The 17,925-nt window shown below is 32.1% G+C and overlaps 1 protein-coding gene across 1 annotated transcript in view; it reads left to right on the top strand.

Moving 5' to 3' along the window:
• Positions 1-17,925, top strand: part of LOC114336529 (cytoplasmic FMR1-interacting protein) — a 145,655-nt gene that overhangs the window by 2,913 nt on the left and 124,817 nt on the right. The window contains exons 2-5 of the mRNA XM_050641484.1: positions 3,138-3,317; positions 8,042-8,223; positions 11,507-11,837; positions 17,314-17,709. Coding sequence (XP_050497441.1) covers positions 3,138-3,317; positions 8,042-8,223; positions 11,507-11,837; positions 17,314-17,709 — 1,089 coding nt within the window. The remainder of the gene's footprint in view (positions 1-3,137; positions 3,318-8,041; positions 8,224-11,506; positions 11,838-17,313; positions 17,710-17,925) is intronic.

Genomic DNA, 17,925 nt, shown 5'->3' with positions numbered 1-17,925 from the left:
TGGAGCAATATCTTATTTTGGAATTGTTTAGTCCGCTTACAACTTTTTTTCAGCCTCTACCCACCATTGGGAAACTACGATCAAATGCTTAAATGAAACTCCACTAAGCAATTCCATTCGCCACAATCTAAACCTTATCCTTAAAAGAACAAGCAGCACTAGATGGATTGCAAGGGCTGATGCAACATGAGCTTTGTCTACAATGCTTTCAAATCTGCTCTTCATACTCTTGCTGAAGACCCTAATCAGAAAGCTGAAACAGCTCATGAGGCTAAGGGTTTGTTGAAAGAAATGTCAAAACAGAAACATTCATAATTAATGAATTTTGGGCAATGATTTTAGAACTCATCAACGCTGTCAGTAAATCATTACAGAGAGAAGATATTGAACTTTAAACTGCAGTTCAGCTTCTAAATTCACTTTTGGCGTTCTTAAAGTCCCAAAGAGATAATTTTGCTTGCTACGAGCAGAAGGACTGCGATCTACAATGGGTACTCTGAATATTGCGATGAGAGCAAACAAAAGCGAGCAAGAAAACTACATTTTCATGATGCTAATTCTAATGAAGTTTTCTACAGGGTGGAGAAAAGTTACAAGGTTGAGACGAATCTACGAATTTTGGATAAGCTAATTGTTGAGCTGAGTCATCAGTTGACAGAGTATGAGTCAGTAAACTAAGTATATACTCAAATAAATGAGTGTGCTTCAAAACTACATGAAAACTATACTGATGATATTGAACCTGAAATTTAAGGTGAACTACTGCAGTTAAAATATTTTATATAGTCCATCTTCAGGACTTGTAGCGAAAACAATTTATTCCTGCTTTATCGTCTTTTTGGGTTATTTATGAGAACGAATTCGCCCCTAAGTTTCCAAATTTGTCAGTAGCTTTTAAGATTTATCTTACGCTAATGATTACAAATGCAATAGGCGAACAGTAATTTAAAAAAATGGAAAATGGTAAAAATTAATAAAATACGGTATACTTACAGATAAACTCCGTTATAATTGAAATAACATGAAATATATATGCACAGTATACATCTAAATTACATATCAATTACGCCTTTATCAATTCTACCTAATGCTTCTAGTTTCTTTTCCATTGTCACTACAACATTTTTTACGTTTTGTTGCCATTACGTAGACAAAAAACATGCAAACACAAAATCTGAATAGATTTACAAACGATTACAGAACGGAAGCGAACAATACGACTGTGTACTACACACACAATATGGTCTCAATCGAAACGATGTTATGTTATTTAATAACAGTGAAGACTAAGACCATTGTTTAAAAAAGAATTTTTTAACAATCTTTTAGTCTATTTAAACAATGCTAAGACAGTTTGAAATAAATAAAGGATACTACAGGTGTCTGTGGTTTCCGATAACAAGACAATGAACGTCATGTGCTATGAGTCATTTTTACTATCGTATATTATGTAGTTCAAATTACACAAATATCCATTATCTCTCAAATATTATACTACATACATTTTTATTGTTGAAATGTTTGTCTGATAAAAATCGGGCCGGGTTAGCCGGACTTCCAGGTTATCAGGGGCTGACTTATCGGGGTTCCACTGTACCATTCTTTTCTTATTTCTTATCATTTACAATAATTTTGTTGTTATTATGTTACTATGTAGTTTTTAAGTTTGTAATTATGTTACTAGTTTTGTCAACTAGTACAAAAGGAACCTTATTTTTAAATATGTTGCTTATTTCTTTTACCTTTTTGTGCACATTAAATAAGTTGTGTATATATATCACATCCTCAATTTTGTCACAGCTTTCTCTCATGCATTTTTCTTTGGCTAATTTGATCTCTTTTTTAATTCTCTCTATAGATGTCTATATTCTGTTTCATTAGATTTTATAAGTAAACATTGGGTGCGTTCATATGACCACAGCGGCTGGACAGCTGAGTAAGTGATAGCTGTCAGACAACACTGCTGGAAGTCAGCCGCTGAGAGATTTACTAAGCTTTCCCTATTAGCGCTGGATAAAACTACTAAGCTTCTTTGCGCCGACAGTCAGCGAATGTGGTAATCCGAACTCACCCATTGTTTCATCAATTTCAAGATGTCATCTGTCATCCATTTATTTTTCTTGATGTATTTTATATGAATGTAATTTTCTTCTTCTTCTTGTTCTTCTTCTTTTATATAGGCAGTACTGCCTGTTTTTCTTCAATGGTGCCTTTCATTCTGTCTGCCCCTAAGTTATCATTCCATCTTTTCCTTGGGCATCCTATACTTCTCCTGCCTAACGGTGACTTGTCCCTGGCTATTCTTACTATCCTTGATTCAGACATCCTGCTTATGTGCTCATTCCACTCTTCTTTTCTGTTCTTTACCCAGGTATTTATATTGTCTACCCCACATATGCGTCAGATTTCCTCACTTCTTACCCTATCCTGTAGTCATTTTCCAGCAATCCTTCTTAAGATCTTCATTTCGTTGGTTTCCAGATGTCTTCGTGTTTTGCTTGTATCTGGTCTTGTTTCGGCCGTGTAAGTCATAACTGGCCTAATAACTGACTTATATATTCGGGCCTTTGTTTCCAATCTTAGGTGTTTGTTTTTCCAAATTGTGTCGTTTAGGCATCTGGCCGTTCTACTGGCTTTAATTATTTGGTCTTTTACCTCTCTTCGATATTGTTGTCGGCTGATAGATTAATTCCCAGATATTTGAAAGTCATTACTTGTTGTATAATTTGATTGTCTAACTCCAATTTGCATCTTATTGGTTCTTTGGCAATTACTAAGCTTTTTGTTTTTTGCCCTGATATTTTCATATTCATTTCTTTTGCGTTAATGTTGAACTCATGGAATAATCTTTGTAGGTTGTCTTCGCACTCTGCTACTAACACGGTGTCATCAGCGTAACAGAGTATTTTTATCTCTCTATCGCCCATTTTGTACCCTCTTTTTTTCTTCACTTGTTTTATTATTGCATCCAAGATTATGTTAAACAGTAGAGGGCTTAGTGAATCTCCTTGCCTGATTCCTGTGTTTGTTTCTATGGGTTCTGTTATTATTCCATTGACTTTCATTTCTATTTTATTTCTTACATATTTGTAAGAAATAAAATGAATGTAATTTTAAGTTAATATAATATTTTTCAGAATGAATTATTAGATGAAGGACAAGAACATGCTGTCATGTTATATACATGGCGTTGCTGCTCTAGAGCTATACCACAGCCAAAATCAAATGAACAACCAAATAGGGTCGAGATATATGAAAAGACAGTAGAGGTTTTAGCACCCGAAGTCAATAAATTATTGAATTTTATGTATTTTCAGGTAAATATTTTCTAGATGAATCATGTGTGCTTTTACTAGCTATACTTTGTTTGGTAGGAAATAAAATAATAAATAATGGAACCTGATATGAGTTCTAGCAGATGTTCAGTAAAACTGGAAAACCTCCGTTAACTGAAACATTTTTAACCAAAACATTGTTTAACGGAAACAGCTGACAGTTTCAGCAATTTTGCCAATAAAAAGTAAATTTTTTCACAAAAATGAAACAATTGAGAGACATCTTATATTTCAGTTCATTCAGAGAGCACCATAAATGCCCTTACATGTGTTTCACTCTCATTAGAGATCTTCAAAGGAGCATATATGGCTATATGAGATAGCCCAGGTAAGCTGTAGGTACATGTAACGTAATTTGACACAAGAAGAATACAAAAAATAATGCCATTAGTAACTGAAATTCTTATTAACTGAAATTCCTATTAACTGAAATTCTTATTATCCGAAACTGCCTCTCCTCAAATTATATCGGTTAACGGAGGTTTTACTGCATTCTTTTGTAAAGTATTTGTACTAAAAAATATATATTGTTTTACAACCATTCAATGTTTATTCTAACAAAAATCCTTCTTGAATATAATTATATTCAGCCCTATGATGTAACAAACCCGTTATAAATAACGTGTACAGGTTATGTTAAGATAACGTTTGAGTATAACAGCCTGTGTAACATGTTGCCAAAAATTAGATGTGATGTATCATGTTTTTAACGTGCACGTTATCCAGCATGTTATTTTCAAAACGTTAAAGTATCGTCTTGCGCGACAAGAATAACAGTATACAGAAATTGAATACGTTAGAGGACGACAGACATAAACATGCAGCCTGCAACGAAGTACGCATCTTGTTCATCGCACTCGCCCATCTGGCCTGGCACTTGCTTGCATTGCACCAAAACCAAGACCAAGATGACTCAAGATGTTATTTGAAATTCCCGGTCCTCGGTCCGTGAGGTGTTCTTTCTATTGTGCATGTTATTTGTTATTTAATTTTTGCTTGTCGTGTTGTTGTTATAAAATGGCTCAACAAGGATTGAAATAAACTACAAAACGAACATACAAATGGATTTACCCAATCTGGCCAAACTGGTCTCTATAGTCTGTATGTTTTCTTAATTTAAGTATATGAATAAAATGTTTTTGTTTACAAATAACATAACCTCAAAAAATAATACACTATTTCTAAAAAATAACTTTAACAAACCTTCTAATAGTATCATATAATTATTTTAATAACCCGACGTTTACAATCTGGCAAAATTCTGGACTAAATTGCCCATTTGTTATATTTATGTATTCTTTATACTACACGTTATTTTATAACAAGAGGTTAAATAGATCCCGTTAAAATGAACATGTTATGTTACCAGATAACGCTTTTGAGAAACGTTATCTGTCATACATCACATCAATTTGTAGAATTTAACGTAAATGCAGGATAACGTGCATGTTATTTATAACGTGTTTGATACATCACAGGGGTGATTATATTTTTGGATATAAAACACCCTGAAACTGAGTAAGGAGTCGCACCCGCGTAACCTGGGAGCAGTCGCGCTCACTTCTGTCACATAAGCAGTCACGTGATGAGAACAAATCTAACAATACGAATTTAAAACAAATTTCTATTTTATATTTTTATTTTCTTGTTACGTCAAAAATATGTATTTTTAACGATTTTAAAGCTAATTGGTTATCACCAAAGCCATAAACTCCACAAAAAAAATTTAAATAAAAAAACATGAAAAAAAAATTTTAAGAAACGCTTTTCTTTAGTTACGAGTGACTAAAATTAAAAATATTATAAAAAATCAACCAAAAAGCAAAAAATTTAAAAAATCTAACACATTTGTCAAAGAAAAGCGTGGCGCGTCTTCATTGAATAAACGGTTTTCGCCCCACGCTTTTCTTTAACGAATGTGTTAGATTTTTTATATTTTTTTTATTTTTTGCTTTTTGGTTGATTTTTTATAATATTTTTAATTTTAGTCACTCGAAACTAAAGAAAAGCGTTTCTTAAAAATTTTTTTTCATGTTTTTTTTATTTTTAAGTCTTATACTTTTCAAATATTAAAGTATATCGTCACGTTTATTAAAATATGTATAAAACATATGATGAACAAACAGGAAAAGTAGTCGGAATCGGCAAAAATTTGAAACTTTATTGTTTATTTAAGAAGCATAACGTAAACAATTAACACTAGTTTACAACCAATTTGCGACTGGAATGCAATATGCCGTTTTTTGTTAATTTTTGCTCTCTGAATATGATTATGATGATAAAAAGTTCCTAACACGTAAGATTTTTGAGTTGTGATTTTAAAAAAAAAATGAGTTACCATTTTTGAGTAATGAATATTTTACTAAAAATTTTTTTAAAATAGTCATTTGTAATATATCGGGGAGTGATGTTATCAAATTAACATTTTTCTAAAAATTGGGCATAATTTGACAACACTGGGATATCTAATGTCTACGAATAGCACTTTAACATTTAAATAAAGAATAAACCAAAGGTAATCCTTAATTAGTAAACCTACCCATTAAAACTTATATAGTCCTAAACCGTTTTAACGACTGTTACTTCTGCATGACAAAAGTGTCTGTGTTTTCAAGGAAAAGCAAGCATACAATTGAATATCCAGATATTATCTTAGCAATAAAGCCGGTTTTCCATGGAGAAGATTTACCAGTTCCAGGACCCACGGCAAATTGGGAGGAAGATTTGGAAATGTATGGCGATAAAAGTAAACCCGATGATGTATCAGAAAAGAATGATTCTTATTTTCACGAAAGCGACGAAAAGCACCTTATTGCATCCAACAAGCTAAATTACATGATTTAGTTCGAGACCTTCACTTGTCCAAAGGACATGCCTAACTCTAGGTTCTAGATTACAATAATGGATTTTTTTTAAATGGAATTTACTAGCCAGTAAAACTTATAATATTTAGGAACCGTAACCAGGAGCTATCCTAGTTTTTTATTATGCAGGATAAAATGTGTGTTCGTGTTAATCCACATAGTGTTATGGGAAAATTGGGATAGGCACAAAATTGTGTACAAAAGACTTACTATAGTTTTTGTTTTTAGTTCTGAACTTATGTGTATATAGTATAAAAGAATTTTTATAGTAAACAGCAATATTTGATGCATTCTATAACCCAAAATCTAATATTTCACCTGACAAGACAATGTACGCGTGGACCCCTGCGCAGAAATGCACGGTACTTTAAGAAGAAGATAACTCAAAATCTATACGTGGTGGAAAATTTTAGTGTTTGAATTCGCATTCAGGGCGCTTTAAACTCCACGGTACAGCCATTTTAACATCTGTCGCAAATTTTTTTTGTTTATTTGTTGACTAGTGTAATTAACGTAAAAAGTGAAATTATGTATAGTTCATACAATTAGCTACAATCTGTAAAAGTTTCAAGATCGTTTTTTATTTAAACAATTAATAAACATAAAAAAAATGTTTATTGACTATTCGTGTATTGTTCTCGCGAATGCATCATCATCATCATCACTGGCTCGACAACCCTTTCTGGGTCTTGGCCTGTTCCAGGATTCTTCTCCATTCTGATCTGTTTCGTGATTTTTTTCTCCAGTTTTTTATTTTTAAGGTTATTATATCATTTTCTATTTGTTCTAAATATCTCAGCTTCGGTCTTCCTCTTGTTCTTTTTCCTACTGGCATTTGTTTGAATATTTTGTTTGGTATTTCGCCATCTTCCATTCTTTCTACATGTCCCATCCAACGCAGCCGTCCTATTTTAATGAATGTTATGATATCCGGATCCTGGTATATTTTGTATAGTTTCTCGCGAATGCATGTCTGCAAATTTTTAGTCATTTGCATTGAAGAAAAGGCAGTCAAATTAACGTCCAAAGATTTGACCCAAACGATTGAACTAAAGAAAGGCGTTTAATTAATTAATACGCCAAAACGAATTCTAATGTTAATTGTAGCATAGAACGTCTATGCACGAAACGTCTTTACCGGTGGTTTTTCTAAGACTACGATAAAAACACGAATTTTTTTAATTCGAGTTTTGGTTGAAGTTTTGTTTCGTATCGTTTTGAAATTTGAAACGAATAAGCGCCGATTTTTATATAAACAAATATAGGAGCGTTCAAAATTTGACACTTTATTGTTTATTTGTGAAGCATAACGTAAACAATTATAACGTAAAAAGTGAAATTATGTATAGTTCATATCATTAGCTACAATCCGGAAAAGTTTCAAGTTTCTAAGTTGTAAAAAACAAGAGAACTTAAGCATTTTCCATTAAAATCGTTTTTTTTTTATTTAAATAATTTAAACAATTAATAAACATAAAAATTGTATTTTTTATTGACTATTCGTGTATTGTTCCTGCAAATGCATATGTCTGAAAATTTTCATTAATTTGTATTGAAGAAAAGGCAGTCAAATTAACGTCTAAAGATTTGGCGCAAACTATTGAACTAAAGAAAAGCGTTTAAAAATAAAAAAAAATTCCCATGCATTACTACAGGCACTTACGAGTGTAAAGTTATGTTGCCAAATTTTTCATCAAGTTATCACAGAAAAGGATAAAATGTTAGATTTTTTCAGCGCAACTGCTCCTGGATTAATATTTTGAGGTCTTTAATCTACAATTCAGAGATTGGGCATTCTTAATGAATCACCTTGTATATATTTACAAATTGTATTTGTTTTAGAGGAAAGCAATTGAACGATTCTCCCAGGAAGTAAAAAGATTATGTCATACTGAAAAAAGAAAAGATTTTGTATCGGAAGCATATTTACTAACTTTGGGGAAATTTATCAACATGTTTGCAGTATTAGACGAACTAAAAAATATGAAATCAAGTGTGAAGAATGACTATTCAACATACAGGAGGTAATAATCAATATTTATATTTTTCTTAGTGAATGGGTTTCTTAAATGAATGGGTCCGCCGAATAACGTTGTAAGCACTACATTACTCGTTTTTAAGAAATAGAAAAAAAATCTCCGAAAAATGCCGTTAAGAGTAGAACTTTCAATGAACGCCGCGAAAAATATTATTTTCGATTATATGATTGTGAAAATTATAATTCCTAATAAAGTGATAGCGAAAAAATTTATTTTTTGAGGAGTATCAGCAAAAAACATCATTTCTTCTGTGGGTCCACGAAAATTATAATTACTAAAGAGTTCTCAGAAATAATTGTTTTCTTCGGAAGAAACAGAAACAGAAAGGGAAATAATTGTTTTCGTCGGCATCTATTATGAACTAAATCTTTTCGTTATAAATATTTTGGGAGTTATAATCTTCGCGGACACGCATATAAAAAAGTCAACACTTATCAAAGAGTTATTATTTTCACTGGAAATGTATTAGGAATCACATTAACCATAGGTACCAGCGGTATAAACTCACCATTATCAATATTTTAAAACTTTTTCTTTGACTTCTCAAAAACAAACAATGTGGCGCCTACAACGTTATTCAGTGGACGCATTCAAATAATCACAGATAGTAACATCTTGTATATGTTACGGTCAATGATGTAAATTGGACATTGACGTTAATGGCCGGGCATTGTCGTGAATGTCCATTTTCCTTGGTTATTAACGACAATGCCCGGCCATTAACCACAATAACCGTAGCTATTGGCCAATGTTGTAAAAACTTAACGTAAAATTGGATTTTTCATCAATAACCGGTCAATAACGACAGTGCCCAGAATCAAATGGCCAATGTTGATAAATCGATGCCTCAGAAGATAATCGGTGTGAGTCAGTAAGTGTTTAAAATGAGATACTAAGATGTGTCTGAACGTAGTTGCAGAAATATAAGTAGTTACATATTAAAAACAAATAAAACGTCTTTATTTATCATAATATGGGTAACACATTCATAAATACAAACAAGGAAATAATAATATTTTTATATACAGTGTGGTGCAAATGAAAGGAATAAATTCGTTATTTCGTAAACCGGCGACTTAAAGAAAAAATTCCGAGACAGGTCGATTTTTATTTTTAAATTATGATATGTTGGCATATATGGCGTACTATAGTGACGTCATCCATTTGGGTGTGATGAGATGACGTAATCGATGATTTTTTTTAAATGACAATAGGGGTCGTGTGCTACCTCATTTGAAAGGTTATTCAATTCTCTATTCAGTAACATAAACACTTACATAATTAACTATAAAGGGTGACAAAAAAATTTTTTTTTAATTAAATTATTTAACAAAAAAAAAGAATGTATGTAATTTATTTAATTCAAAATACATTTTACTGCTGTCTTGAATCAGAAAAAATGTTTATTTCACAAATAAACAATGGTTTTTCGCTTAAATTAATGTTTAAACTTCCAAGAGGCAGATGGCTGGCGGGAGCTGGTTTGATCATTGAATTTAATCGATAAGCAATGTTTAATGGTGAAATAAACCTTTTTCTCTATTTTCGGGTAACAGTAAAATGTATTTTGAATTAAATAAATTACATCCATTCCTCTTTTTTTGTCAAATAATTCAAAAATTTATTTTGGACACACTGTATAAATAATTATGTAAATGTTTATATTACTGAATAGAGAATTGAATAACCTTTCAAATGAGCTAACACACGACCCCTATTTCCATTTAAAAAAATCATCGATCAACGACCAGATGGATGACGTCACTAGTATGACATATATGTCAAAATATCTTGATTTAAAAATAAAAATCAACCTATTTCGGGATTTTTCCTTAAAGTAAAGGTTTACGAAATTACGAATTTATTCCTTTCATTTGCACCAACGAAATACGGATGGAATGGTCCCGTCCCATTCGAACAGTGAAGCGAGATTGCGACCAGCATACAAGAGAGGTCCTAGAGAGAGACAGAGAATACCAGGGAAAATTTGACAGGCAACTTAAAATTTCGTTTCACTGGCGCACCAACGCTACTTGTCTTATTTAAAGATTTGAAACTGAATTTTTCGTTTGTTGGCAAGCATATACAAGGCATTAATAGATACTATTTTCACATATTTCATTTCTATATTTCATTTTTGCAGTAATTCTATATCTACCTATTTAGGTATTTTTTGACTACTTTTTTACTAATATTTATATATTAAACTATAATTTCATATGTTATGGGTCAAAAAAGTATTACCGGTTACAATAATTTAATTATATATTTCAGAATAATTGATTTAAAATATATTTACAGCTGCAGATATTGGTATTCTTAGCATTTTGATACTTTTTACAGTTTTTTGGCTAATTTTTATAGTAGAAATCTTCACATTAATGTCCACATGGCAATTTTTCTCTTTTTTTCAATTTAACCAGTTTTTTTGGTAGTTCTTCTTTAATTACTTTCTTATTTTGTCGTAACTTCCCAAAGCCCAAGAGAATATATCCATTCATTGTCATATTATACATTCTTTTTATACGTACTATTTTTTCTACATTCTTTTTATACACACTACTGTGTACTCTAAAGTGCATTTAAATCCTGTTTTATTACTTATTTTCATCTACTTCTACTTATTCTTATATTTCCTAGTTGTTTTCTTATATTTATTACCCATTTTCTATAACTACCAAAAATTTAGTCGTTTCCGTCGAACTCTCTGTTCGGATGGTATATGGTATTTTACTTATATGCTAAAGATAAAAACAATTTTAGTATTCTTTTCTTTCATGGAGTTATTTTATTATTCTTCTTCTTCTTTACTTATTCAAAATAGTAATTTAAACCATACTTCTTCTATTTGTGTTGAATTTCAAAAATTTTTGTTCGTAAAGCATGATATTTTACAAGCCTAAATAATCTTAAATCGGGGAAATAAACCTTATATTTTATTACTTTCAACACGAAAAAAATACACAATATACACACATGAAGTAAACAATAGTAAAGGTACACATAACCTATCTTTTATTCAAAATATCAACATTGACCGATTAACAGCGGGCATTGTCGACATTGGCCGGGCAATGATAGAAATGTTATCAAGAATTTAAAATTATCATCAATTTCTATGTTATTATCAGTTTCTATGGACAATAACGTTAATGGCCGGCCATTGTCGACAATAACCAATTCAACCGGCCATTGTCGTTATTGGCCGGCCATTAACGTTATTGGCCGGATTTACGTCATTGTCCGTAACATATACACTTATTTTTAGAGCTGCCCAGTTTTTGAAAGTAATGTCAGATTCACAAACACTTCAAGAGTCTCAAAATCTTTCCATGTTCTTAGCAACTCAAAATAAAATTCGTGATACCGTTAAGGAAAATTTAGAAAAAATTACGGGATATGAAGAACTGCTTGCAGATGTTGTCAACATTTGTGTTCATATGTTTGAAACCAAGATGTATTTAACACCCAGTGAAAAGCACATGTTAGTTAAAGTAATGGGCTTTGGATTGTTTTTAATGGACAGTGAGCTCTGTAACATCAATAAACTGGATACCAAGAAAAAGTTAAGATTAGATAAAATTGATCGTATATTTAAAGTAAGTGTATCAACTGATTACTAAATTTTCCCCTTCTTCGAGCTTTCCTTAATAGGCATAGACCTCAATTGATTCCCATTGGTATCTACAGGGTGTAACAAAAAGACAGGTCATAAATTAAATCACATATTCTGGGACCAAAAATAGTTTCTTACATTAGTGCAAATATGTACCGGGTGTCCCAATAAGAATGGCTCTCGGCCATATCTCAGGAACCGTTTATAGTACAGCTTTGAGAAAAAATATTTATAACAAAAATTGCCTCGGGAAAAGCCTGGAAATTATTTTCATAATTCTAGGTCCACCGCTAGAGGGCATAATTGAATATCAAAAATTAAAAAATTAAAATTTTACAAAATTTACCTAATGAAAGGGCACTGGAAATCCAATCATCATATTCTTCATAAAATTCTGCGCATATTTGATTTCATAAGTTTAAGTCTACCTTTGCAAATAAGAGGTGGGGGGTGAGTGGGAACCTTCTTATGAAAAAATGGCTGTAAGTCCGGTTCTGCTAAATCGAATTTTGCATACCTACTTGGTTTTGTTGAAGCCAGCTCTTTTTCGTCAATGTAAGTGTCTTATTTTCGAAATAGCCTAATAAGGAATATGCAAGCTAGGAGGCGTTATTTAATAATTTTTAGAAATCGTTTTCTTTGGAAAATATTAACTACAAGTATGCATTTTTAATCCTGTATAACAAAATTAGACCAAATTAGCAACATAATACCGAAAACCGCATGTCGATACCTTTTCTCTATCTCAAGATATCTTAAGAAATGTGTAAATTTTAAACATAACTGTTACTGTCACCGGTAAACGAGGTTAAGGAAAAGTAGTGTGCTATGGAAAAAACAAATAAACATTTTCCAGGTGTAAACGCATATAATTAATTAAAACAACAATAAGACAAACAACCCTATAAAATATAACAAAGAAATAAAAGCAACTACTTACTTAGTCTTAGTGACTGCGTAAATGTTCAAATTGTTGCCCATCATTTTCGATGCCAGCATTTACTCTTTCAAGAGTAGATTGAATAGCAACAGATTTAATTGTTTTAGGGTCGATTGTTCAATTGGAGATTATCTTCAGATTAAAAATAATCTTCAATTAAACTTAATATTGCGTTGTTCAATGCAAGTTTAACACTTAACCATCTGTTAACGAGAGATTATCTTAATCTCTCAAAAACGAAGGATTAACGGTGTTAACTAAATATTTGTAACCTTACTTTCTGGTTTTAAATTAAATATTTTCAAGAAAATTCCAGATTAAAACAACATAGGTATTAGGTATATTATTGAATTGTTCTTTCTACAAATTTTCATTCGTAGATAATATTTGCAGTAATAATCTATTATAATTTCGTGTCTCTAATATTAATGGCTATTTCTAATAATGTTATCTTTGACTTTGGTGATAGAGATATTACAAAGAACGAAGATTTCTTAGCTGTTGTTAATATATTTTTTTTACTTCAAAAAATGTACTTCTTAAACAATTTATATTATTATAACCCAGTGATATGCACATAATTAAAATAAATTAGACTTCTCAGTGTATAGGTACTAATGATGTCTACAAATTTATGCATGCTAATTATTGTTTCATCATCATTCTCTTTGCCTTATCACTATGCGGGGTCGGCTTCCCTAATTGCATTTCTCCACACAATTCTATCTTGGGTCAGATCAATGTTAATCCCCTTTACCAACATGTCCTGCCTAATCGTCTCCCCCCAGGTCTTCTTTGGTCTTCCTCTCCTACTCCTTCCAGGAATCTGCACTTCAGCTATTCTTCGTATTGGGTGATTAACGTCTCGACGTTGAACATGACCAAACCATCTTAACCTATGCTCTCTCATTTTGGCATCAATTGGTGCCACACCTAGACTTCCCCTAATATACTCATTTCTAATTTTATCCTTCTTTGTCACTCCACTCATCCATCTAAGCATTCTCATTTCCGCCACATGCATTCGTTGTTCCTCTTTCTTTTTCACTGCCCAACATTCAGTTCCGTGCATCATAGCCGGTCTTATGACTGTTTTATAGAATTTTCCCTTCAGCTTCATTGGAATTTTTCTGTCACACAACACATCACTCGTTTCTTTCCACTTCATCCATCCAGCCCTAATTCTACTGCATGCATCTCCATCTATTTCTCCATTACTCTGTAATACCGATCCTAGGTACTTAAAACTATTGCTTTTCACAATCATTTCACCATCCAAAGATACCATTTTATTTGTAGTAACTCCATATTTAAATGAACATTCCAAATACTCTGTTTTTGTCCTACTAAGTTTTAAACATTTTTCCTCCAGAGCTTGTCTCCACTGTTCCAGTTTTTGTTCTAAGTCTCTTTCACTATTTCCTATTAACATTACATCATCAGCATACATTAGGCACCATGGAATACTACCCTGTAGTTTCGCTGTTATCTGGTCCAAAACTAATGAGATTAAATAAGGACTAAGCACCGAGCCATGGTGCAAACCTACTTTCACATGAAATTTATCAGTATCTCCCACATCTGTCCTAACACTAGTCGTTACTCCCTCATACGTATCTCTCACAATCTTTACATATTCGCCAGGGACTAGTTTTTTATTGAGTGCCCACCACAGAATCTCTCGAGGAACTCTATCATATGCTTTCTCAAGATCAATGAATACCATATGAGCGTTGGTCTCTTTATTCCTGTATTTTTCCATCAGTTGCCTTACAATGAAAATTGCATCTGTTGTTGATCTGCCCTGCATAAAGCCAAATTGATTATCGGATATTTCGGTTTCTTCACGTATCCGTCTATCAATTACTCTCTCCCATATTTTCATGGTGTGGCTAAGTAGTTTTATAGCCCTGTAGTTTGTGCATTGTTGTATGTCTCCCTTGTTTTTGTAGACAGGTACTAATATACTGCTTCTCCATTCGTCTGGCATTTGTCCAACTTCCATAATTCTATTAAATAGACCTGCTCGCCAAGTTATTCCTGTCTCTCCCAATGCTCTCCATACTTCCCCAGGAATATCATCTGGTCCGACTGCTTTTCCTTTCTTTATTTTTTTTTATTTATTTTTCTTTCTTTGCATGCTAATTATTGTTTATAAAACATATTTCTATAAGCTTTAAAATTATTGTTTATAAAACATTGTTTTGTGTAAAAAATATTGTTTATAAACCACAAGTTTCACTTGTTTTTCATTATGTATCAGTAATCAGGTAAAAACAAATTGGAAAAACTTTTTATGAATTTTTTTGAGAACGAATAGGAATTTGGAAAAAAAAAGATTATAGAATTTTTATTGTTATAAGCGAAAAAATCAACATTACTATTTAAACATTATGTTTTTTTGACGTAAAGTTAACAGTTGCAGTTCCAGTTCTTATTATTTTATTACTTTATTCGAAGATCTTAGAATCTTAGAAGAACATGTAAACACTACACGTCAAAAATCATTAACTTTATACCATAGAACTTCGTTTTTTTGTACAATTTTCATGATAAAATTTGTTCCGAGCCGTTAATTAATAACTGGCAACATTGTCACCGCTTCAGTACTCGGGTTTAATAAATCCGAAAGTTAACCAGCATTGAACAACTGCTTAAGAAATAATCTTTGAATTAAATTTAATCATGGTTTACTTAGGGCCGGTTGTTCGAACGCTAATCAACAATGATCATTATCAAATAATTAATTACTGTCAATGTCAATTGTTAAAACATAATTAATTACAATTCTGAGACTATAATCAATTAATATAACAATAATTATTAACATAATTAATAATAAATCTCATAATTGTAATTAATTATGTTTTCAGCAACCCAAACAAAGTTGACATTGACAGTTTTGGTGACAGTAATTAAATATTTAATAATGATCATTGTTGATTAGCGTTCGAACAACCGGCCCTTAATGTATGAGTTAACTACTGATTAAACAACTGGCCCTTAGGGCCGGTTGTTCGAACGCTAATCAACGATGATCATTATCAAATATTTAATTACTGTCACAACTGTCAATGTCAACTTTGATTGGGTTGCTGAAAACATAATTATTGATTAGAATTATGAAATTAGTTAATCAATTATGTTAATAATTGTTATGTTCATTGATTCACTGATCTCATAATTATAATCAATTATGTTTTCAGCAACCCAACCAAAGTTGACATTAATAGTTGTGACAGTAATTAAATATTTGATAGTGATCATTGTTGATTAGTGTTCGAACAACTGGCCCTTAGACTTTTATTTATGGGGACGGATTAAAGACCTTCTTTTTGTCGCTAGGCCCACTACTCGAGAAAACATGATCTAGAATCTAGAGAATACGAAACGCCATTCAAAGCATTTCGAAAGCAAAAATTGAGACTGCTGTTCAATCTACTCTTGAAAGAGTAAATGCTTGCATCGAAAATGATGGGCAAAAATTTGAACATTTAGGTCGTCACTAAGTAAGTAGTTACTTTTATTTCTTTGTTATATTAATTTTATAGTGTTGTTTGCCTTATTGTTGTTTTAATGAATTATATACGTTTACATCTGGAAAATGTTTCTTTGTTTTTTCCATAGCACACTACTTTTCCTTAACTTCGTTTACCGGTGCCATTAGAAGTTTTTGTTTAAAATTTACACGTTTCTTAAGATATCTCGAGATAGAAAAAAGGTATCGACATGCGGTTTTCGGTATTATGTTGCTAATTTGGTCTAATTTTGTAATACAGGATTAAAAATGCATACTGTATTTAATATTTTTCAAAGAAAACTGGATTTCCGAAAATAATTAAATAACGCCTAGTAGCTTAATTACTTATTAGGGTATTTCGCAAATAAGACTCTTACATTGACGAAAAAGAGCTGTTTTCAACAAGACCTAGTATGCAAATTTCGATTTAGCAGAACCGGACTTACAGCCATTTTTTCATAAGAAGGTTCCCACTCACCCCCACCTCTTATTTGCAAAGGTAGACTTAAACTTGTGAAATCAAATATGCGCAAAATTTTATGAAGAATACGATGATTGGATTTCCAGTGCCCTTTCATAAGGTAAATTTTGTAAAATTTTGATTTTTTTATTTTTGATATTCAATTACGCCCTCTAGCGATGGACCTACAATTATGAAAATAATTTCCAAGCTCTTCCCGATGCAACTTTTGGTATAAATATTTTTTCTCAAAGCTGTACTATAAACGGTTTCTGAGATATGGCCGAGAGCCATTCTTATTGGGGCACCCGGTACATAAAAAGTTACATCCCTTTTTTACATTTTTACCTTTCCTACCAGCTACTGTTACTCCACCGGCCCATCCTTCTAAATCCATCCTCATGACATGTTCACCATAGATGTTAAATAAGTCAGGTGACAGCACGCATCCTTGTCTAACACCTCTCTTAATAATTAATATTACGCATGTGTAAATATTTCTATCATAATACTATTTAATATAACAAATATTTTTTTAGAATTTAGAAGTAGTTCCGTTGTTTGGAGATATGCAAATTGCACCTTTCAATTATATAAAGAGGAGTAAACACTTTGATGCAAATAAATGGCCCTTATCTAACAGTACAACACCTTCACCTCAAGCCGATCTAATGGTTCATCTTCCACAGATCCGAGAGGATCACGTTAAATACATTAGTGAGCTATCTAGATACAGTAATGAAGTCACAACAACTTACAAAGAATGCGGCAGTGATACTGAAAATAAGGAAACAGCAGATTTGGCACTCCGAGGATTACAGCTTTTATCGGAATGGTCGAGTGTAGTTACAGAGTTGTATTCTTGGAAGTTGCTACATCCAACGGACCATCATCAGAATAAGGAATGTCCTAAAGATGCAGAAGAATATGAGAGGGTTAGTTGAGTATTTATAATATTTTTAATGACTTACCTTAAACCTTAGAGTAGAGCACCAAGCGGGGTCCCAAAGAAACCTCAGCAAGCGTTTTTTCTAAATAAAGTAACGTTTACACGTATCCAGTAACTGGCGCCAGTCTCACTGGAATGCGAGTGCTTGACTAAGACAGCGCTGGATAGGTTCGTTTACACGTATCCAGTAACTGGCGCCAAT

Source organism: Diabrotica virgifera, chromosome 10 (assembly GCF_917563875.1).
Source record: "Diabrotica virgifera virgifera chromosome 10, PGI_DIABVI_V3a".
Lineage (NCBI taxonomy): Eukaryota > Metazoa > Arthropoda > Insecta > Coleoptera > Chrysomelidae > Diabrotica > Diabrotica virgifera.
This window is presented reverse-complemented; position numbering and strand designations above follow the sequence as displayed.